This window comes from Hemitrygon akajei, chromosome 5 (genome assembly GCF_048418815.1).
Source record: "Hemitrygon akajei chromosome 5, sHemAka1.3, whole genome shotgun sequence".
In the NCBI taxonomy this organism is placed as follows: Eukaryota; Metazoa; Chordata; class Chondrichthyes; order Myliobatiformes; family Dasyatidae; genus Hemitrygon; species Hemitrygon akajei.
In genome coordinates, this window is record NC_133128.1 from 117,302,095 (window position 1) to 117,325,829 (window position 23,735).

Consider the following 23,735-nt stretch of genomic DNA (forward strand, 5'->3'; position numbering starts at 1 on the left):
TCTCACCTGGTCCCTCAACACCAGCTCCATAGCAAAGAAAGCCCAGAGGCGTCTCTACTTTCTGCGAAGGCTGAGGAGAGTCCATCTCCCCCCCCCCCCCCCAATCCTCATCACATTCTACAGGGGTTGTATTGAGAGCGTCCTGAGCAGCTGCATCACTGCCTGGTTCGGAGACTGCACCATCTCGGATCGCAAGACCCTGCAGCGGATAGTGAGGTCAGCTGAGAAGATCATCGGGGTCTCTCTTCCCGCCATTACGGACATTTACACTACACGCTGTATCCGCAAAGGAAACAGCATTATAGACAATAGACAATAGGTGCAGAAGTAGACCATTCGGCCCTTCGAGCCTGCACCGCCATTTTGAGATCATGGCTGATCAATTACTATCAATACCCAGTTCCTGCCTTGTCCCCATATCCCTTGATTCCCCTATCCATAAGATACCTATCTAGCTCCTTCTTGAAAGCATCCAGAGAATTGGCCTCCACTACCTTCCGAGGCAGTGCATTCCAGACCCCCACAACTCTCTGGGAGAAGAAGTTTTTCCTTAACTCTGTCCTAAATGACCTACCCCTTATTCTCAAACCATGCCCTCTGGTACTGGACTCTCCCAGCATCTGGAACATATTTCCTGCCTCTATCTTGTCCAATCCCTTAATAATCTTATATGTTTCAATCAGATCCCCTCTCAATCTCCTTAATTCTAGCATGTACAAGCCCAGTCTCTCTAACATCTCTGCGTAAGACAGTCCAGACATCCCAGGAATTAACCTCGTGAATCTACGCTGCACTTCCTCTACAGCCAGGATGTCCTTCCTTAACCCTGGAGACCAAAACTGTACACAATACTCCAGGTGTGGTCTCACCAGGGCTCTGTACAAATGCAAGAGGATTTCCTTGCTCTTGTACTCAATTCCCTTTGTAATAAAGGCCAACATTCCATTAGCCTTCTTCACTGCCTGCTGCACTTGCTCATTCACCTTCAGTGACTGATGAACAAGGACTCCGAGATCTCTTTGTATTTCTCCCTTACCCAACTCTACACCGTTCAGATAATAATCTGCCTTCCTGTTCTTACTCCCAAAGTGGATAACCTCACACTTATTCACATTAAACGCCATCTGCCAAGTATCTGCCCACTCACCCAGCCTATCCAAGTCACCCTGAATTCTCCTAACATCCTCATCACATGTCACACTGCCACCCAGCTTAGTATCATCAGCAAATTTGCTGATGTTATTCTCAATGCCTTCATCTAAATTGTTGACGTAAATTGTAAACAGCTGTGGTCCCAATACCAAGCCCTGTGGCACCCCACTAGTCACCACCTGCCATTCGGAGAAACACCCATTCACCGCTACCCTTTGCTTTCTATCTGCCAACCAGTTTTCTATCCATGTCAATGCCTTCCCCCCCCCCCCCCCCCCGATGCCCTGAGCTTTGATTTTACCCACCAGTCTCCTATGTGGGACCTTATCAAATGCCTTCTGAAAATCAAGGTACACTACATCCACTGGATCTCCCCCGTCTAACTTCCTGGTTACATCCTCGAAAAACTCCAACAGATTAGTCAAGCATGATTTACCCTTGGTAAATTCATGCTGGCTCGGCCCAATCCTATCACTGCTATCTAGATATGCCACTATTTCATCTTTAATAATGGACTCTAGTATCTTCCCCACCACCGATGTCAGGCTGACAGGTCGATAGTTCTGTTTTCTCCCTCCCTCCTTTCTTAAAAAGTGGGATAACATTAGCCATTCTCCAATCCTCAGGGACTGATCCTGAATCTAAGGAACATTGGAAAATGATTACCAAAGCATCCGCAATTTCCAGGGTCACCTCCTTTAGTACCCTAGGTACTTCACATTATGAAGGACCCCACACACCCCTCATACAATCTCTTCTCCCTCCTGCCATCTGGGAAAAGGCACCGAAGCATTCGGGCTCTCACGGCCAGACTATGTAACAGTTTCTTCCCCCAAGCTATCAGACTCCTCAATACCCAGAGCCTGGACTGACACCAACTTACTGCCCTCTACTATGCCTAATGTCTTGCTTATTATTTATTGTAATGCCTGCACTGTTTTGTGCACTTATGCAGTCCTGGGTAAATCTGCAGGCTAGTGTAGTTTCTTTTTGTCTGTGTCTTTACATAGTTCAGTGTAGTTTTTGTACTGTTTCATGTAGCACCATGGTCCTGAAAAACGTTGTCTCGTTTCTACTGTGTACTGTACTAGCAGTTATGGTCGAAATGATAATAAAAAGTGACGACTTGATTTTGTTTACCAATCCGAAGTGGAGAGAGGCGCCATGTAAATATAGCGCTTACTCGTGCGTTGCTGAGTGCTCGATCACCCCCCCCCCCCCACTCCACGGGAGGGAGTGCCTGACGCTGCGGAAGAAACCTATCCATATTCAGGAACTTTAGGATATCGGTCTGGGGCGAGCGGACTGCGATCCATTAGTGTCCCTGGTTTGGATATCCCGAGGTCTCGGAACGACGAAAGTTCTCCTTTTTCAGCGGGTCTCGGGATTTGTGGATCCTAGGATTCTGCGGGTCTCGGGATTTGTGGGTGCCTAGATATTGCGGATCTCATGATTCCGTGACCCCCTGTGTTTGCAACTCCCAGGATTTTACAAGTCCCGGGATTTGCAGGTCTCTGGATTTGTCTGGATTCCTGAAAGTTGCAGATCCAAAACTGAGGATCTCGGCATTTATGGCTCCCAAGATTTTATGGGTCCCGGAATTTCTAGACTGAATATCGCGGCTTACGGGATTTGCGAGTCTCAATATTTGCGGGACTTGAGATCTTACGGGTTTCGGGAAATTGCAGGACTTAAATTTTGTGGGTCCCGGAATTTACCTACTATAAGACGTTGCGGATCGGATCCGAGACATTGAGGTCGCGGGTTCCGTGGGACTCCGCAGCTGCGGATCCCAGTTTTTGCGGATTTCAATATTTGTGGGTATTGGGACTTTGTTGGGAATCCCGGGGAATTGTGGTCTCCTAGATATTGCGGGTCGTGTTATCTTCCGCGTCTCCGGCACTGCTCACCTGTCCGATCACCTCCGAGAAGCGGTTGTTCAGCCCTTTGATATCTTCCTTCTCCTGGATGCGCGCTGCCCTGCCCTGCGCATCGAATTCCACCCGCGGCTCGTCCGACAGCAGCATGGTGTTGATGGAGAAGGAGCGCGGCACCGTGCGGAGGGTGGACATCCGCTGCAGCGACCGGCTGCTGAATCCTGAAGTGCCGTAGGACATGGCAAAGGGTCCTGAGCTCCACTGCGAGCGCCGAGCCGAAGTGCCACCGCACAGCTGTCACCGGAGCCTTTAACAACAAGTCAATCACATTAGTCCCGCCCTCTCCGTTTTCCATTGGACCCAGTGAGGGCCGGGACTCCAATGAAACCTCGGCTTTCGCCTATTAATGAGTCAGTCGAAAGGCGGCGGGCTGCAATTGGACAATGAAGCTGCCAGTCCAAAACCATGCGTTCAGCTGCATATAAACAGAAACTCACCTGAGTCAAAAGAGGCAGGTGAGAGGAGTACAGGGAGAAGTGTGTGCGTAGGTGTGAGGGGCACAGGTAGAGGCGAACAGGTGAAAAGGCAGAGCAGGAGATACAAGGGAACAGCTGCAAGAGAGAGACAGAGAAAAGGGGGAGACTTGTGTGAGAGAGCAGAAGGCACGGGAGAGGAGAGGAGAGGAGGGAAAGGAGTGGTCAAAAGGGGAGATAGGAGAGAGAAAGCGAGAGACGAGTGGCTTTGCAGGAGCCGGGCGAAGTGTCCCTGAGCAGAATCGGAGAGGGGTAGACAGATTGCGGTGTGAAGAGGGTCATCGGGTACCTGGAATTGAACAGAGAATGGATATGTTCAGGGCTAAGCTGAACAGAGGAAGCTCTGTCCTCATGCGTTCGCCCAGCTCAGCCAGTCTGGTGAGCGGTAGCTCTCAGCGGCGGGCCAGCACCGCCCGGAGTCTCCAGGGCGACCTGAGCAGGAACGTGCGGCTGATGTCGTACGGTCCAGTGAACGTGCCCGCAATCGGGCGGATGGAGTTCTCGGTACCTACGTTCAACCGGCAGGACGAACTGCAGGTGTTGAACAAGCGGCTCGCCGCCTATATGAACAAGGTGAAGAGCCTCGAGACCTCCAACAAGGAACTGGAGAACAAGATTAAGGACGCGCTGGCCAAGAAAGGCCCGATGACCCGGGACTGGCAGTCGTACGAGAAACCCGTGCTGGACCTCTGTAAGCAGGTGGGTGACCATAAGACATAGGATCAGAATTGGGCCGTTCTCATTGGGCCGCCATTCTCAACCCCTTCTCCCCGTAACCTTTGACGCCCTGACTAATCAAGAACATATTAACGCAGGGATTAATTAGAAAGGGACGGATCCGGGCTCTGGACCACACTTTATCCTCTTTCTTTCCATTCCTCTTGAAGGGTCCCGACGTGACACGTCGACACTTTCTGCTTCCACCCTGCCACAGATGCTGCCGGACCCGCTGAGTTCCTCCAGGTGTGTGTGTGTGTGTGTGTGTGTGTGTGTGTGTGTGTGTGTGTGTGTGTGTGTGTGTGTGTGTGTGTGTGTGTGTGTGTGTGTGTGTGTGTGTGTGTGTGTGTGTGTGTGTGTGTGTGTGTGTGTGTGTGTGTGTGTGTGCTCACACCGGGTCCCGGATTGGGGGCGTTGTGAAGCGTTGCACTAACAGCGAGGTGCGTGCACGCATTGTGATACGCGAGCCTCGGCCCCGTGCCTATCTACACCACTGCCGCGCCTGAACCTGCTTTGCATTATAGGTTCAGGACACCAACTTGGACAATGCCGGCCTGACCTTACAGCTGGACAATTGCGAACTGGCGTCCGATGACTTCAAAGTGAAGTGAGTATTCGATGGTTTAAAGTTCACAGCACGGAAACAGATCCTTGGATCTAACTTTAGTGTGTGTGTGTGTGTGTGTGTGTGTGTGTGTGTGTGTGTGTGTGTGTGTGTGTGTGTGTGTGTGTGTGTGTGTGTGTGTGTGTGTGTGTGTGTGTGTGTGTGTGTGTGTGTGTGTGTGTGTGTGTGTGTGTGTGTCGCCCTGCCAGAGATGGTGGTAGAAGCAGGTACATGAGGGACATTTAATAAACTCTAACATAGGTAGATGGATGATAGAAATCTGGAGTGCTATGTGGGAGGGAAGGGTTTGATTGATCCTGGAGGAGGTTAGAAGTCTGGCCGAATACAGTGAAATGCATCGTTTGCGTTAACAACCAACACAACCCAAGCGTGTGCTGGAGGCGTCGCCACACATTCTAGGCTAGTGCCAACATACCACGCCGAGAATGCTCAGCAGAACAACACCGAACACACCAAGCAACAAAAACAACAATGGCAAAACAAGCCCCATTCCTCCCTCAAACGGCAGCCCCCCAGCTCCGGGACAGGCTTCGGCCATCCGGCTTTGTCCGCATTTTGTCCGTATCTGAATATTTCCTATCCGTGGGTTTGTTTAAATGTTGGAACGGCAGCTCGTTCCATGTACCTGCCACCCTCCGGGTGAAAAAGTTGCCCTTCAAAGTTCCCTTTGAATCTTTCCCCCGTCTCACCCTAAACCCTTGCCCCCGAGTTTTACCCTCGAGGAGAGCAACTGCACCGGACTTTGCTGCGAGGGGTCAAATCCGGCCGGCTCCTTGCCCGCTTTCCATCCGCGCTGGGTTGAGTGCCGAACTGGCAAACCGGCCTCGTAAAAATTGTTAAAGAAACGGCATGGTTGCAGCCCGACCCAGAATAACAACCCTGGAGAAGAAGGACTATTACTATCAATCTTATCCAGGCTCCTATACACTTCTATGAAGTCGCCCCTCCACCTCTTTCACTCCAGGGAAAAACAGTCCCAGGCCCAGTCCTTGTAGTTCAAACTTTAAAATATGTTTTGTGTCATAGTACGTCCACTCAGTGGCCACTTTATTAGGTACATCTGTACATGGGTTCGTGTATGCCAATATTTAATCAGCCATCACGTAGCCGCAACACAACGCGTAAAGGCACGCTGACGTGACCAAGAGGTTCAGTTGTTGTTCAGACCAAACATCAAATGGGGAAAGAATGGGATCTAAGTGACTTTGACCGTGGAATGCTTGTTGGTGCCAAACGGGGTGGTTTGAGTGTCGGAGAAGCAGCTGATTTCCTGGGGTTTTCACGCACAACCATCTCCAGAGTTCACAGAGAATGGTGTGAAAAAACAAAAATAAAACATCCAGTGAGCAGCAGTTCTGTGGGCGAAGCCGCATTGTTAATGAGAGGTCAGAGAGAATGGCCAGACTGGTTCAAGATGGCAGGAAGGTGACAGTATCTCAACTAGCCACGTGTTAGAACAACGGTGTGGCAGAGCGCCTCTGAATGCACAGACACGTGACAGCTTGAAGCGGATGACCACCAACACACACTCAGCACAGGAGGTAGTAAAGTGGACACGGAGTGTACAAACTCCTTACAGACAGTGGCGGGAAATCAACCCAGATCCAACAGCTAGCGCTGACCGTAGTTCGATAAATGATCTCCAGCACACTGTTATGATTTGGGAACGATTTCCGGGGAAAAGTTTTCAAGAAAGTTAATAACAATAAAAATAACTTATTTATAGAGCACTTTTCATACAAAACAATGCAGTTCAAAGTGCTTTGTAATGGGATAAAATGCAAACATAAAAATAAAGGGGGAAAAAAGATGTTAGTTAAAACCAAGCTTAAGTAAATAGGGTTTGAGCTGGCGTTTAGAAGTGTCAGCTAGCATCCTTTGTAGTTTCAGGTACAGGTGAGTTGCACAGTTTAGGAGCGTAGTTCAAATAAAACTGACTTGCAAATTATCTTTGAGGGAGATAGTTTAAATTTAAGAGAGTGGCGGAAGAAAGCCTAAGAGCTCGAGCAGGATTATAAAACGAAAACAATTCGGTGATGTACTCCGTTCCCAGACCATTGAGGGCTTTAAAATCAATTCTAAAAGACCCATGAAGCCAATGCAGAGTAGCTAGGACGGGATGATGTGTTCCCTTATCTTGGTTTTAGTTAAAAGTCTAGCAGCGGCGTTTGGATGAGTTGAAGTTTATCAATGGGTTGCTTTGGAAAGTCATATAAGTGCACCTATTCTATTCGACGTAAAGTCATGAAATAGGTTTTCAGCATCATTACGTGACAGAAACGAGTGTAAAAATGCTGCTTTGGTCACTTTCTTTATGCGGGATTTAAAATTCAAATCCTAATCAAGGATAACATGCGGGCTTGTTATTTCTGATTTTACAAGGGGAGCCAAGTTACTCAGGAAGTTTATCACTTTTGGAGAAACAGCACAACCTGTAAGGGGCCAGCATAGGCAGGATGGCCAAATGGCCTCAGTAGACCAGTGTCTCGGAAACTGGGCTTAGTGTGGAGGGTGTTCAGTAACCCGGCGATCCTCGGTGTCCTCAGGTGGCAGTCGGAGATGGACTTGAGGCAGTCGGTAGAACAGGACCTCAATGGTCTGAGAAAAATCCTCGAAGAGACCAACGTCGGCCGTGGGCAGCTGGACATGCAGATCGAGAACTTGAACGAGGAGCTCGGATACCTCCGCAAGAACCATCAGGAGGTAACGGTTTCTGCCATTAGGTCAGCTTGTTGAATTCACCTGAGGGGCGTGAGATAGTGGCGCAGTGGGTAGGGCCGCTGCCTTCAAGGTTCGATCCTGACCTCGGGCGCTGTCTTTGTGGAGTTTGCACGTTCTCCCCGGGTGCTCCAGGCTCCTCCCACATGCCAAAGACGTGCAGATCGATGGTTTAATTGGCCGCAGCACATTGACCCCTAGTGTGAGGGGTAGCGTTTGGGGGGGGGGGGAGTGCAGGGATGAAATGGGATCAATGCCTTCTGACCCACGACGTGGTGTCAAACTTTTAATCTGCTCTAAGGTCAATCTAACCTTTCCCTTCTACATAGCCCCAATTTTTTTTCCTCCATGTGTCTATCTAAGCGTCTCTTAAATGTCCCTAATGTTTCTACCTCCACCACAATCCCTGGCAGTCAGTTCCACAGACCCACCACTCTATGTATGAAACTTACTTCTGACATCTCCCCATACGTTCTTCCAGTCACCTTAAACTGATACCCCCAGTATTAGCCATTTCTGCCCTGGGGAGAAGAGTGCTTGCTCTCCACTCCATCCTTGCCTCTTATCATGTACATCTCTGCCAAGTCACCTTTCATTCTTCATTGCTCCAAAGAGAAAAGTCTTGGCTCACTCAACCTATCTTCATAAAATATGCTCTCTAATCCAGGCAACATCCTGGTAAATCTCCTCTACATGCTCCCTAAAGCTTCTACATCCTTCCTGTAATGTGTTGACCAAAACTGAACACAATATTCCAAATGTGGTCTAACCAGGGTTTTAAAGAGCTCCAAGATTACCTAGCAGCTCTTTAACTCAATCCCTGATTAATGGTAAACACGGCATATGCCTTCTTAACCAACCGATCAGGAGCTCTCTTTTCTTTGAGGAAAAGAGATTCTTTGAAGAAGTTTTCTCCATGTGTGGAACCTGAAGTTCTCTGTATGGGCAATGCGCTTTGTGAGACTGAGAGAGAACTGACAGATCTGGGCATGAGAGGATGTGTGACGGCAGAGCAATAGAGAAATCTAGGGAAGGTTATAAAAAGCTCTGAGCAAGAATCAGAACCGGGTTTATTATCACTGACATATGTCGTGAAATTTGTTGTTTTATGGCAGCAGTACAGTGCAGTGCATAAAATATACTATAAATTACAATAAGAAATATGTATTTATATATATTTAAGTTAAATAAGTAGTGCAGGAAGAGCCAAAAAGTGAGGTATTATTCATGGGTTTGTTGTCCATTCTGATGACAGAGGGGTAGAAGCTATTCCTGAAATGTTGCGGGTGTCTTTAGGTTCCTGCACCGCCTCCCTAATGGTGCTTTATGAGAAGAGGACATACTCTGCAGTGATGGGGTCTTTAATGATGGATGCTGCCTTCTGTAGCCATTGCCTTTTTAAGATATCCTCAATGCTAGGAAGGCTTGTGCCTGTGATGGAGCTGGCTGAGTTTGCAACCCTCTGCAACTTTTTCTGACCCAGTGCAGTGGCCCCTCCACCAGTCAGTTGTGCAACCAGTTAGAATGCTCTTCACAGTATACTAGCATTGGCCCTTTGCCCACACCTCAGGAAGTTTCATGTCTGCCATGATGCCGAGCTCTTCTTCTGTCACCTCCGTTTGAGTCCACTTCTTTGCCAAGAATTCCACATCCTGCTCTGATGACTCCTTCTCCCATCTCCAACTCTCCTCCTCCTCTTGGACGCCCAGCTCTGATTCTCTGCCTGGTCCGAATCTTTTCATCTTGAATTGATGAGACTCAGCTGGCTTGATTTCAGCACTCCACTCTCCCCCTCGAACCTTGTGTCCTGTGAACACACTGCCCTCCACTCTCTCCGTACCATTCCCAAATTTGCCATCAAACCCGAGGTCAAAGGGGGTTTTGTTGTTGTGAGATGGACTGACTCTACCTTGCTAAGGACAGGCGGCACATCTCTGCATGCCTCCCCCTTGAAGAGGACTCCACTCCGGACCATCAGAAAACTGTCTCCTACATCATCAACAATGGAGAACTCCCATCCACTACCACCAAACTCGTACATCCCTTACCCAACACTTCTACTTCCTACCCAAGATCCACGAACTTGATCGTCCAGATAGGCCCAATGTCTCTGCCTGCTCCTGCCCCACTGAACTCATGTCCTCATACTTTGACACCATTCTATCCCCCCCCTCCACCCCCAGGTTCAATTCCTTCCCACCAGCATCCATGCCACCTCTCATGCTGTTGGTTTCCTCACAAACTTTCAGTTCCCTGGCCCTGACTGCCTCATCTTCCCCATGGCTGTTCAGTTCCTATACACCTCTATCTTCCATGAAGAAGGCCTTAAAATTCTCCACTTCTTTCTCAATAAAAGAACCATCAGTTCCCCAACACCATCACCCTCCTCTGTCTGGCCAAAGTGGTCCTCACCCTCAAAAATATTTCCTCTTACTTTCTCTAAACCTGAGGGGTAGCCATGGACACCCGCATGGACTCTAGCTATGTCTGTCTTTTTGCTTGCTACATACAACAGTTTGTGTTCCACGTCTTCAATGGTAATGCTCCCCAATTCTTCCTCCACTACACTGATGTCTGCATTGGTGCTGATTCATACACCAATGCTGAGCTTGTCAATATCATTAACTTTGCCTCCAACTACCACCCTGCCCTTAAATTCACTTGGTCCATCTCTTCCATCTGTTTTCCCTTTCTCGATCTTTGGAGATAGATTGTCAATCGTCTACCATATCCTGTGGTTACCTTGACAATACCTTTTTCCACCCCGTCTCCTGTAAAAATACTTTTCCTTTTTCTCAGTTCCTTCATCTCTGCTGCATCTGTTCCCAGGATGCAGCTTTTCTTCCCAGGACACCAGAGATTTCCTCCTTCTTTCCCTTCCTCCAACATTGATGCTTCCCTTACCTGCATCTCCTCCACTTCCTGAACATCCTGCTCATCCCATCTTCCCGCTGCCTTAACAGTGAGAGAGTTCCTCATGTCTTTACCTACCACCCCATGAGCCATCATTCTCCACAACTTCTGCCATCTCCAAAGGGATCCTACCACCAAACATATCTTTAGCTCTTCCCCCTCTCTCCACTTTCTACAGGGATCACTCCTTCTGTGATTCCCTTGTCCAGTCACCCCTCCCCACTAACCTCCCACCCAGCACTTACCTCTGCAAGTGGCCAAAGTGCTACACCTGCTTGTTCACCCCCTCCCTCCCCTCCATACAGGACCCCAAACAGACTGTCCATGTGAGGCAACATTTCAGCTGTGAACCTGTTGAGGTGTCAGGTGCTCCCAGTGCAGCTTCCTCTGCATTGGTGAGATAAGTGTAAATTGGGGGACTGCTTCATTGAGCACCTTCACTCCATCCACCAGAAGCAGAACCTCCCGGTGGCCAGACATTTTATTTCTGATTCTCATTCCCTTTCCAACATGTCGACCCATGTCCTCCTCTTGTGCCACAATGAGGCCACCCTCAGAGTGGAGGAGCAACACCTTGTATTCCATCTGGGTAACCTCTAACTTGATGGAATAAATATTGATTTCTCTTTCTGGCAAAAATTAATTTCCCTTCTCCTCCCCTCTTCTGTTTCCCACTCTGGCCTCTTACCTCATCTCACCTCCCCCTGGGTCCCCTCCTCCTTCCTTTTCTCCTCTCATATCAGATTCCTTCCTCTCCAGCCCTTTATCTTTCCTACCCACCTGGCTTCTACCTTCTATCTACCCTCCTTCCCCTCCCTCCACCTTTTTATTCTGGCGTCTTCCCCCTTCATTTCCAGTCTGGTCCAAAACATTGACTAGTTCATTCATTTCCATAGATGCTGCCTGAGCTGCTGAGTTCCTCCAGCATTTTGGGATTGGTTTATTATTGTCACATGTGAAAAGCTTGTCTTGCATACTGTAGACAATACAGTGCAAGGCCATAATGAGGTAGACTGTGAGGTCAAGGGTCCGCCTTATCATACAAGAGTCTGATAAAAAGCTGTCTTTGAGCCTGGTGATGTGTGCTTTCAGGCTTATCTACCTTCTGCCTGATGGGAGAGGGGAGAAGAGAGAACATTTGGGGTTGGAGGCTGTCTTGGACTTTGCTAGCTACTTTACTGAGGCAGTGAGAAGTGTAGATAGAGTCCATGGTTTCCATAATCTGCTGAGCTGTGTACTGTAGTGTGCCCACAATGGAGACATCTCTCTCTGCAACCTCCTGCAACCTTGTGCACTGGAGTCTCTATTGCAGGCTGTGACGCAGCTAGTCAGAATGAACCCACCTGAAAAGCCCCAACACTACCTCCAACTGTATTTCTTTACTCTCTCTCAGCTTGCAGTAGTGCTATTGCTTCTTTTGCATATTATGTATAATCTGTTTATGTTTGCAATGTGCTGCTGCTGCTGCGAAAAGCTCATTTCCATGGCATAGAATTGGGCTATTCAGCCCGTCACGTCTTCCTCGTCGGTTCATCGTGGGTGACTTATTATCTCTCTCAACCATATTCTCCTGCCTTCTCTCTGTTACCTTTGACACCCTTGCTAATCAAAAACCCAACAGCCTCTGATTAAAATACACTCAATCTCTTGTCCCTCTCAACCCCATTCTCCTGACTTCTCCTCATGACTTTTCACCCTGTGACTAATCAAGAACCTATCAACCTCTGCTTCAAACATACCCAATGACCTGGCCACCACAGCCGTCTGTGGCAATAGATTCCATCCATTCACCACCCTCTGGCTGAAGACATTCCTCCTCATCTCTGTTCTGAAGGGATGTCCCTCTTTTCTGAGGTTGCGCCCTCTGGTCCAAGATTCCCCCACTATAGGGAACACCTTCTCCATGTCCACTCTATCTAGGGCATTCAATATTTAATCGATTTCAATCAGATCTTCTCTCATTCTTCTAAACTCCAGTGAGTACAGGCCCAGAGCCATCAAACATTCCTCATACGTTAACCTTTTCATTCCTGGAATCACTCATGAGCCTCCTCTGGACCATCTCCAATGCCAGCACATCCTTTCTTGCATATGGGGCCCAAAAATGATCTAAACCACTTAATTTATCTAAATCGTTTATAGAGTTTGATTCCTTAAGGTTGTCAAAACTGTGCTTGGGGGGGGGGGGGTGGACAGGAGTAGCAGGAATGAGCTCCCTCTACCTATCAAATACTCCTGATATGGTGCCTTTCAAATAGCCTCTAACAACCAAGTCCATTTCATGGCCTTCACGTGTGGCTTAGCTACCAAACCCGCCAAAAATGTTCCTACTGTCGGGAGAACTGGCAAAGGTGGGTTACTGGCACCTCAAAACTGCTCACTTCAGGCAGATGGGGCTTGTCAGCCATGGTTGGCAGCTTATCTAGGAGAAAAACTTTGATTTCAAACCTCTGCTGCTTTGTGGCTGTACCCCCTCATGGGGAGCCTGCTGCATAGGCTACAGCGTGCTTTCCATATTGCCCTGCCCTAGCTTGCATACAGCTAGGTCACAACATCCATGGTTGACCCTGACCAATAGAGGGCCTCCTTATACTGTATAGCTCACAATCAGACTGCAGAATTTGACAGGTTATATCCTGAGTCCCTCACTCTTTTGCTCTTTTTGCCATAGTAATTTTCTTTTTATATATTTTGTGTTGTAACAAAGTATTGTTTTTACACATTGCACTGTACTGCTGCAATAAAGTTCATCGTCTATATAACTGATAATAAACCTGATTTTGAGTCTGTCTGCCCATGACAATAAACTTGAAATTGAACTGCCTCTGTTTTGCCCAGGCTGATTTCACTGAATGGAACAGTGCTGTAAAGTTTGTTTGTCCTCACAGGAGGTGGATGAACTCAGAAGACAGATTTCGAACTCCAGCGTCTCGGTGGAGCTTGAAAACTCTGACGAGGAGGACCTGGGACAAATGATTAACAAGATCCGAGAGGAATACCAGGCCCTTGCAGACCAGAACAAGAAGGAGGCAGAAGAATGCTACAGAAAGAAGGTAATGGGCACAGGGTGAATGTGTTCCTGAGTCTCCTGAGTGTTGTCACCAAATGCATCAAGATGGGCAGTGGGTTAATAACCGTGATATACACATGCAGCTGCTTGTTGCGTGAATGGAGTTAGCAGAGAAAATTACTGGTAGATACAGAGCAGCTTCTTTACTTGACAAAACCAGGTACAACAGGCATCATATGGGGACGCTTTCGGTCGCAAGGTCTGGCTGGCCTGATATTTTATGTGCCAAACATCAAAGGACAACTCCTTATTTACAATGTATTCTTTCTTTGAATGCTTTCTTTGAAACTACATACAACCTTCATGCCTCTTGATTCACATCCACAACACAGACATCCAAATGAATTTTAATCACCATTGTTTGGGCCGGGATTCACAGCTTTTAGGGCTTGTTCAGAGCTGTACTCCAAATTAAATGCACCATACATCCTTCAGATGTGAAGACTGGTAGTCAAAGTCAATTGCTAAATGTAAATGTCCTAAACCCAAAAGTCACTCTAACAACTTGTATTGGGGCATGGGCTGCAGACAACAGCTTGCCTGGTCTGTCCTGGGCCAGTCTTTCAAATTGCCCCCAGGTATAGCCCATCTTCAAAGATCCTTTCTCTCCCAGTGATGGGAGCTTCTGTTGGCATTTCTGTAGCTCCGGGGCTTTGTGGATGGAGTTGCGAGCCCCATGCCCAACCCTCGTCCTTTCACAGGCGGGTCTGTGTCTGTGACTGAAGTGCAAGGGCCTCGACAAAGTAGACTGAGAGATCGAAAGTTCAATTTCATCATACAAGAGGTCCGTTCCAGAGTCTGATAACAGTGGGTTAGAAGCTGTCTTTAAGCTTGTTTGTACATGCTTTTGGGTCTTTGTATCTTCTGCCCGATTGGAGATGGGGAAGAGAGAAAGTCCTGAGTGGGTGGGGTCTTTGGTAATTGACTCCTTATGGAATAACAAGGTGCAGAATAAGAGATAGATTGTGAGATCAATAATCCATCTTATTGTATTAGAGGGTCATTCAATAGTCTTACAACAGTGGGGTACTGCATTGAAGTAGTACAATATTAACAAGGCAGAATACAGAGAGGGTGCAGAGCAGGTAGATTGTGAGGTCAAGGATGCATCTTATCATACTGGGGAACCATTGAAGAGTTTTATAACGTGGTGTAGATGCTGTCCTTGAGCCTAGGCTTTGTATCTTCCACCTGGTGGGAAAGGGAAAGAGAGAGATGTCCAGGATGGGTGGGGTCTTTGATTATGTCGGCTGTTTACTGAAGTAGGAGCAGTGTAGACAGAGTCCATGGAGGGGAGGCTGGCTTTCATAAGACCGTAAAAGACAGAAGCAGAACTAGGCCAGTTGGACCATCGTGTCTTTGCCATTCGAACGTGGCATTTTCTGTGAGTCATGGGTGAATGTATGAAAAATGAGTGTGAGGACGTTTTTTGGACAAGATGCAGAGAAGCTGTGTGTGAGTAAGGATGTTGGTACGGTGTGAGTGTGTGCTGTGTCCCTGTAGAGTCAGTAAAGTTTGTTCTGATCACCCAGTCTGATGCCACATCCCTTAAGCAAGTCAGGCGATATTCATGGAGGGGAATAAATCCTTTCCAGTTCTGATGGAGGTTTTCACCCCGAAATGTGGACTGTTTATTCTTCTCCATAGATGCTGCCTGGCCTGCTGAGTTCCGCCAGCATTTTGTGTGTGTTGCTCTGGATCTCCAGCATCTGCAGTATCTCTTATGCCTTCTTTTGCAGTTTGACTCTGCCTCCCTCGAGGTCTCGAAGAACAATGAGGCTTTGCAGGCAGCGAAGCAGAATGTCGCCGATCTCCGGCGTCAGATCAAAACCCTGGAGGTGGAGCAGCGCACCCTCGGAGCCACGGTACCGACGGCACTCCGTTCCGGACTGCGAATCACAGGCTCAGGCGCGCACACAGATACAGAATCTCCCACTCCCACACCCACACACACCTCACCTGTACCGCCCTGCTTACCAGTCATAACACACAACCTCACACATCATCATGTAGACGCGCAGACGTGTACGCGCATAATCACGTGCGCGCACAGGCACACTCACACAAATTTGATCGAGCTATACCAAATTACCAAGGGTATAGATAGGGCAAATGCAAGCAGTCTTTTCCTACTGGTGTGTGAGACGAGAAGCAGAGGTCAGAAGTTAAAGGTGAAATATTTCGGGGGAGCCTGAGGAGGAACTTCGCTCAGAGGGTGGTGAGGATGTGGAACCAAAGTGATGGATGCAGTTTCAATTTCAACGTTTAAGAGAAGTTTAGATAAGCGCAGGGATGGGAGCTGTATGGAGGGCTTTGGTCTGGGTGTGGGTCGGTGGAACTCGGAAAATTAATGGTTCAGCATGGATTAGACAGTCCAGGGCTTGTTTCTGTCCTGTAGCTCTCTCTGACTCTCTCTCTCTCTCGCTAACAATGCTGTAACATAATTAATGAAGTTCCCGAGACTTGTGTATTGTCTCCGTGGCATTCTATGTCTGCTTCTAGGCTTTGTCTGCAGTTCCCTATTACTATATTAGCACAATCCACATCCCTATTTCAAAGTACATTTGTTATTAATCTACATACCGGTATATGTCACCATAACTGCTGTGAACATAGAACAGTACAGCACAGGAACAGGCCTTTGAACTCGCAATGTTGTTCAGAATCAATTATATTAATAATCGAAGGGCCAACTGAACTGATCCCTTCTGCCTACACAAAGTCCATATCCTTCCATTTCCTCGTACTCATGCTTTAATCTCTCTAATGTATCTCCCTCTTCCATCTCTACAGGCAATCCATTCCTGTCACCCACCACTTTCTGTGGGGGGAAGAAATACTTGTCAATCACATCTCCTTTGAAATTACCCCCTCCCCTGCTATTAGGTATTTCACCCCTGGGAAAAAGATACTGTCTATCTACTCTATCCATGCCTCTCATAATCTTATAAACCTCCATCAGATCTCCTCTCAGCCCCCACCGCTCCAGAAAAAAAACCACTCCAAGTTTGTCCACGTGCCCTCTAATCCAGGCAGCATCCTGGTAAACCTCTTCTGCACTCTAAATTGAGATTCATTAAAAAATACAATAAGATCAATTAAAAATTTCTCAATAACAGATTTTTCCCTTTCTTGGGTAGAACAACATCATCAATTACTTGCAATTATCTAGTCAACAGAATTCTCTGGTTTCTCTCCACATCCTAAAGACACATAGGCTAGATGATTACTGTCGATAAAAGAAAGATCAGCTTTATTTGTCATGTATGCATCACTGCCTGTTTCTGTGCTGTAGCGCTCTGAATCTTCCTAGGGAATGGGTTGATATGGGAGGCAGTGCAGTGGCGTGACTCACTGACCCTGACTGCCCTGACAGATCCATTCACTGGAGGACACCCTGCAGGATACCGAGGACCGAGTGGCCAGGGAGCTCCAGAGCCTGGCCAACACCATCGCCAACCTCGAGCAGGACTTGGCACAGTACCGCACAGACCTGAAGAACCGGGCCATGGAGTACCAGACCTTGCTCAACACCAAGATGAGGCTGCAGGCGGAGATTGACACCTACCGAAAGCTTCTGGAGGGAGATGGGTAACATACAGCCTGACCTGAACACCCCTATGACTCAGGGCTCCAGGGCGGTTGGGGTTGGGGTTTAGTGGGGAGCGGGGCAAGAATGACAGTGGTGTTGTACAATTAAATATTTTAACTGAGTCACGTTAATATGGATCACGCTTACAGTGCGGGAGCGATGTATTGGCGGACCCTGTTCGAATACCATGCGCACTCCTAAGTCTGCGTGAAAAGAGAGCCTTTTGCATGCAGGGGACCCAGTCGATTCACCGTACAGTCGATCAGCTGCATGTGTTTTCGTATCTGATCTGATACGGTAAAGGGAGGACTGGAAGCAGATGCAACTGGGAGCTGAGTCGGAGGGTGGGGCAATGAGACTGGCTGGATTGGTTCCACACGGGTCTGGTAGGATGTGGAGGTGCGAATGGCCTCCACTACTCACATGGAATCCATGTGATTCCAAAACCATCCCCCCCCCCACTCAGCCCCACCCTCTCCCCCCCCCCCAGGAATGAACCATAAATATGGGCTTTATTTGTCGCATGTACGTCGAAGCCTACAGTGAAATGCGTTGTTTGCGTCAGCGACCAACACAGTTCCCAGGATGTGCTAGTGGCAGCCCTCAAGTGTTGTCATATAAAGCATGCCCACAGCTTGCCAACCCTTACCCCATACGTCATTAGAATGTGGGAGGAAACCTATGTGGTCACGGGGAGAACGTGTGAACTCCTTACGGACAGCAGTGGGAATTGACCTTGATTGATGATTGGTTGTTGCCGTTGTAAAGTGTTACGCTAACTGCGCCACCAATTCTCACTACCATTGAGGTCTAATTGCAAGGTTGACTTGTCTGGTGACTAATGGCAGGTGGGATGAAGGGGTGGTTAGTGAGAATCACTAACCCTTAGTGACTCAGGGCAATCGGTTGCCCTTCTGTGCGTAAACGTGTTTCTGTTTTCCAGGTTAAGTCAATCAGACCACCCAAGACCACCTCTAGGCACTGGAGGTTAGTTGATGGTTCTGCATAGAGAAACAGTTGCCATGTAACCAAAGCTGAGGGATGTTGCTGAACTTTTCATTGTTAGAGAGAACCACAAATAGAAACTATTTGGTACCCCAGAACATCCACAAGAAACCTTTCAATAGTATAAAAGCAATATAAACCTTTTTGCAAGGTTCCCCATGGTTGGCTGGTTCAGAAATTCAGGAGGCATGGGACCCAGGGAAACGTGGCTGTGTGGATTCAGAATTGGCTTGGCCATTGAAGGCAGATTGTTGTAGCTGGAGTGTGTTCAGTGACCAGTGGTGTTCTGTGGGGACCCCTGCTCTTCTGAGATTTCTATAAATGACTTGGATGAGGAGGTGGAAGGGTGGGTAGTAAGTTTGTAGATGGTACGAAAGTTGATGAAATTATGGGAGTGTAGAAGGTTCTTAACCGTTCTTAGGTTAGAACGGGACACTGATAAATACAGAGCTGGGCTAAAAAGTGGCAGATGGAGTTCAACCCAGAAAAGTGTGCAGAAATTAATTTTGTAAGGTCGAATTTGAAGGTAGAGTACAGGGTTAATAACGGGATTCTTAGCAGGTTGGAGGAACAGAGGGATCTTGAAGTCCAAATCTATAGATCCCTCAGAGTTGCCATCCAAATTGATAGGGTGGTTCAGAAGATGTGTGGAGTATTGGCCTTTGTTAGTCAGGGTATTGAGTTCAAGAGCCACAAGGTACTGTTGCAACTCTATAAAACCCTGGCTAGATCATACTTGGTTATGTTCAGTTCTGGTTGCCTCACTATAGGAAGTATGTGGAAGCTTTGGGGAGGGTGCAGAGAAGATTTACTAGGATGCTGCCTGGATTAGAGAGCATGTCTTATGAGGAAGGTTGAGCGAGCTAGAGATGTAAAAGGAATAAATTACCCAGAACAGACAATTTCATACTGTAGAATATTAAATGTTAAAAGTGAAGAATTTGCAGATGAATTCAGAATCAGAATCAGGTTTATTATCACTGACGTACAGTATGTTGTGGAATTTGCAGGTTTGTGGCAGCAGTACAGTGCATTACAAAAATTACTATAAGTTACAATAAAAAACCATAAAATTAAAGTAGTAGTGCAAAGACAGAGCACAATAGTGAAGTTGTGTTCATGGGTTCATTGTCCGTTCAGAAATCTGATATCCAAGGGGAAGAAGCTGTTCCCAAAACATTGAGTGTGTGTCTTCAGGCTCCTGTACCTCTTCCCTGATGGTTGCAATGAGAAGAGGGCATGTCCTGGTTGGTGACGGTCCTTAACGATGGCTTTCCCAAACACTCTGTATGGAAGCAAACAATGTAATGAGGGACAATAAACCCAGATATCACTTTGGGATAAAATTGGGACCAGAATCAGTTGACCATGTGTGGACAACATCTTACTACCTTTACTCAAGAAAGGCGGACAGAAGTGCAACAAGCCAGTGAGACAAACACCTGTTGTAGGGAAGTTATGGGGGGAGAGTCCCAAGGGATGGAAAGGCAGGGATTGAATGGCGATAGTCAGCCCAAATATCCGTTAAGTGTTGTTAATGTATCTACCTCAACTAGTTTCTTTGGCAGCTCATTCCAGGTACTCATCTCCTTCTGTCTGCCAAGTTTGCCCTTGATGTTGTGCTGACCTTTTAATCTACTCCAAGATTAATCTCTTCTCTCCTACACAGCTCTCCATTTTCCTTTGCTGATAAGGCACCCTACTCGATTAATTTGTCCAAAGTTTTTGATGAGATAGTAATATACATTCACGATAACATTGTGCTAGAAAGGAAGATTAGGTATATTTGTCACATGTACATGAACATATTTTTGTGTCAACAAACACTACAGTCTAAATATGTGCTGGGGCAGTCCACCAATGTCACCATGGTTCTAGCACCACCGTAGCATGGCCACATCTAACAAGTACATATTCACAATGCGGTAGGTAACTTATTATTGCTTGGAGCATACAAGACTGAGGGGTGTATACGAGAAGTGTATAAAATCAAAGGAGCAGAGACATGGTGAACGTACACAGACTTTTTCCCAGGGCTGAGGAATCATCAACTGGAGGGGGTGGGGTGAGATTTAAAAAGGACCCAAAGGGCAACTTCATCACACACAGGGTGGTCCATATATGGAACGAGCTTCTAGAGGAGGTGGTTGAGGCAGATATATTAACATTATTTATCAGATATTTGGATAGGTGCAGTACATAGATAAGAATGCAAGACCCTACAGAGAGTAGTAAAAACTGATGAGAGAATCACTAGGATCTCCCTCCCCGCTATTAGTGACACTTACTGGGAGCATTGTATGCAAAGGACCCAAAGCATTGATGAAGATCCCTACCACCCATCCCACAATCTCTCTGACCCACTACCATCAGGAAGGAGATACAGGAGCATCAGGACTGGAACTGCCAGACTGGGTAACAGCTTCTTCCCTCAGCCTCAGAGACTAATGAATACTTTGCCACCACAGAGGTCTCATCACTAGGATAGCGAGCTGTTTACTGTTTTCAGTACTATTTACTGTTTACCTGTGTTGTGCACTACATGCACTCTGAATTATATTTTATTAATTTGTGGAAATATTTTGCTTTGTATGCTGTGCATGATATGTTTTTGTGGGTGCACACTGGTCCAGAGGAATGTTGTTTCGTTTGGTTGTATATATAGATATACAGTCAGATGACAATGAACTTGAAATACAGGTGAAATGGGACTTGCTGAGGTGGGCACCTCGGTCAGCATGGACAAGCTGGGCTGAAGGGCCTGTTACCATTCTCTGACTCTTATTCTCTGTTTGAATCTATTGCAGATCCAAGGAAAAACACTAAGAAAGTCATCATCATTTCGCAGAAGCTCGTGGAGGGGAAAATTGTTTCAGAGAAACAGGAAACAAAAGAAATTCCAAATTGAAAATTCTTTCCATCTGCACCGAATTCTGGGAGAACATTCCAAAGGATTTAGAGCTAATACGCTTGGGGAAGGGTCTGTCTGGCTATCTATCGGCTGGGGTACAAGGGTCAAAGGTCAACTTGGGAAATGGGTTTCAGTTAGGTAACGGTGAAGAAGCAGGGTGTTCAATGTTTAAAGTTCAAAGTAAATTTATTATCAAAATACATATATCTCACCACATACAACCCTGAGATTCATTTTCTAGCGGGCTTTCACAGTAAATACAAAGATACACAACAGAATCAATGAAAGACTGCACATAAAAAAAAACAAACAGCTAATGTGCAAAAGATAAAAAACTGAGCAAGTACAACAAGAAAAAAAATCAAAAATAAGCAATGCATGAGATGAAGAGGTCTTGAAAGTGAGTCCAGTGTTGGGGTGAGTGAGGCTGAGTGAAGTTATCCCCTCTAGTTCAGGAGTCTGTTGGTCAAGGGTAATAACTGTTGCTGAACTTGGTGTGGTTCCTGAGACTCCTGCTCTCTTCTCGCTACTGCCATAAGGGGGGAGATACGGGGGGGGGGGGGGAATGTGGTTCTATCCTCTAGTGTCCCCGGTGCTCCCTTTACCACCCAGGGGCCTGAGCTGTCTCAGAGTGATCCAAGCTCCATTGATGGCCTAATTCTGCATGTGGCCTTAGTCTTCTCAGCATCACTGAACCCACCGCACACTGTCGTTTTGTGTAGGCAGAGCACTTCAGGTGAACATTCAGCTGTCTGCAATGCTCAGATCTTAACCCTGTACTTGTCTTTGACACATCTATTGTATATTTCCATGGGCTTCTTGAAAATTTAGGCATAACTTTGTCCAAAGCATTAACATTCCTTGATATAAATGTGGGGGAAGGTGATGTGGGAATCTGATTTTGCTATTGTAACTTTGTTTGCTTCTCTAAATGACATAATAAAAGATTCTGCTTGAACTTCCCAATGGATGTAGACTGAACATCATTTACAAGTCTAAGGCACAGGACCAGATCATTCAGCCCAACTGAACTGTACTGGGGCTAGATGAGAGATTAGCTTGTCACATGTACATCGAAACACACAGTGAAGTGTGTCATTTGTGTCAATGATCAACACAGCCCGTGGCTGCACTGGGTCAGCCCGTGAGAGTTCAAAATAAGTTTATTATCAAAGTACATATATGTTACCATATTTATTATCAAAGTACATATATGAATCTTGAGATTCATTTTCTTGTGGGCATTCACAGTAGAGCGTAGAAATGCAATAGAATCAATGAAAATCTACACAAAACAACTAGTGTTTAAAATAAGTAAAATGGTGCAAATACAACAAAAAAAACTAATAATAAATAAATAATACTGAGAACATGATTGTAGGCTTGAAAGTGAGTCCATCGGTTGTGTGTATCTGGTGACAAAGGAGCATGCCCACAGGTGGGTAGCCCTCACCTTTGGAATGTGGGAAGACTGAAAAGTACCCAGAAGAAACCTGTGGCAATGGGATGAACATACAAGCTCCTTAAAGCGGTGGGAATCGAATTCTGAATGGTGATCGCTGATGGGAGTTAAATCTCACTAAGACTTTCATTTCATCCCAGTTCCAGTTCTTATTCTAGAATCTTAAGTCTATAGTCATGGGCTTACATACCCAGGCCATAAACGTCATGAAAATTATTATTTTTTGCTATCGAAGTACAGCACATTACAAGATGAGGACAATATAAGCTACCATAAATTATGTGTGTAAAATAAACAAAGAGAATACAAATTTGAGAGAGGAATAAAGATAAATAGTCCATTATTCAGAAAGTCAGGAGGATTGGTGTCCAGGGATATTGGTATTGCACACATTCAAAGGATGAACATGGAAATCCTACAGCACAATACAGGCCCTTCAGCCCACAAAGCTGTGCTGAATATGTCTCTACCTTAGAACTACCGAGGCTTTAACCATAGCCCTCTATTTTTCTAAGCTCTGTGTATCTATCCAGGAGTCTCTTAAAAGACCCTATCATTTCAGCCTCCACCACTGCCACCAACAGCCCATTCCACGCACTCACCACTCTCTGCATAAAAAACTTACCCCTGACTTCTCCTCTGTACCTACTTCCAAGCACCTTAAAACTGTGCCCTCTTGTGCTAGCCATTTCAGCCCTGGGGAAAAGCCTTTGATTATCCACCCAATCAATCCCTCTCACTCAACCTATTCTCATAAGGCATACTTCCCCAATCCAGGCAACATCTTTGTAAATCTCCTCTGCACCCTTTCTATGGTTTCCACGTCCTTCCTGTAGTGAGACAACCAGAACTGAGCACAGTACTCCAAGTGGGGTCTGACCAAGGTCTTGTATAGCTGCAACATTACCTCTCGGCTCTTGAACTCAATCCCACCGAATAAGTATTTTGCATTAGTTTTCACTATAAAAGACACTAGCAGTATGCTGGAGGTTTGAGAGTGTCAGGGCTCAGAAGTGTGTGAAGTTGCCATGACTTGGAAGAAGGTGCTTGGGAATCTGTAAGCTCTGAAGGTAGGTAAGTCACCTGGACCAGATGGTGTACACCCCAGGGTTCTGAAAGAGGTGGATGAAGAGTAGTGATCTTTCAAAAATCAATTGATT

The 23,735-nt window shown here is 46.6% G+C and overlaps 2 protein-coding genes across 3 annotated transcripts in view; one reads left to right on the forward strand and one right to left on the reverse strand.

Annotated features, from left to right (window-relative positions):
- Positions 1–3,328, reverse strand: part of LOC140728095 (keratin, type II cytoskeletal 8-like) — a 47,788-nt gene extending 44,460 nt beyond the window's left edge. The window contains exon 1 of the mRNA XM_073046284.1: positions 3,063–3,328. Within this exon, the coding sequence (XP_072902385.1) occupies positions 3,063–3,269 (207 nt within the window). The 5' untranslated portion in view covers positions 3,270–3,328. The remainder of the gene's footprint in view (positions 1–3,062) is intronic.
- On the forward strand, positions 3,294–22,070 carry LOC140728094 (keratin, type I cytoskeletal 18-like). Of its 2 annotated transcripts, XM_073046281.1 has the most exons (8): positions 3,294–4,261; positions 4,804–4,886; positions 7,451–7,607; positions 13,424–13,588; positions 15,345–15,470; positions 16,982–17,196; positions 18,141–18,184; positions 21,010–22,070. In XM_073046281.1, exons 1-8 carry the CDS (start codon positions 3,869–3,871, stop codon positions 21,108–21,110), a joined length of 1,284 nt encoding a protein of 427 aa, XP_072902382.1. In that variant the 5' UTR covers positions 3,294–3,868; the 3' UTR covers positions 21,111–22,070. The 2 variants fall into 2 exon arrangements, with proteins under 2 accessions (XP_072902382.1, XP_072902384.1); XM_073046283.1 differs by lacking the exon at positions 18,141–18,184 and having other exon boundaries at positions 3,298–4,261.
- Positions 22,071–23,735: the final 1,665 nt, after the last annotated feature.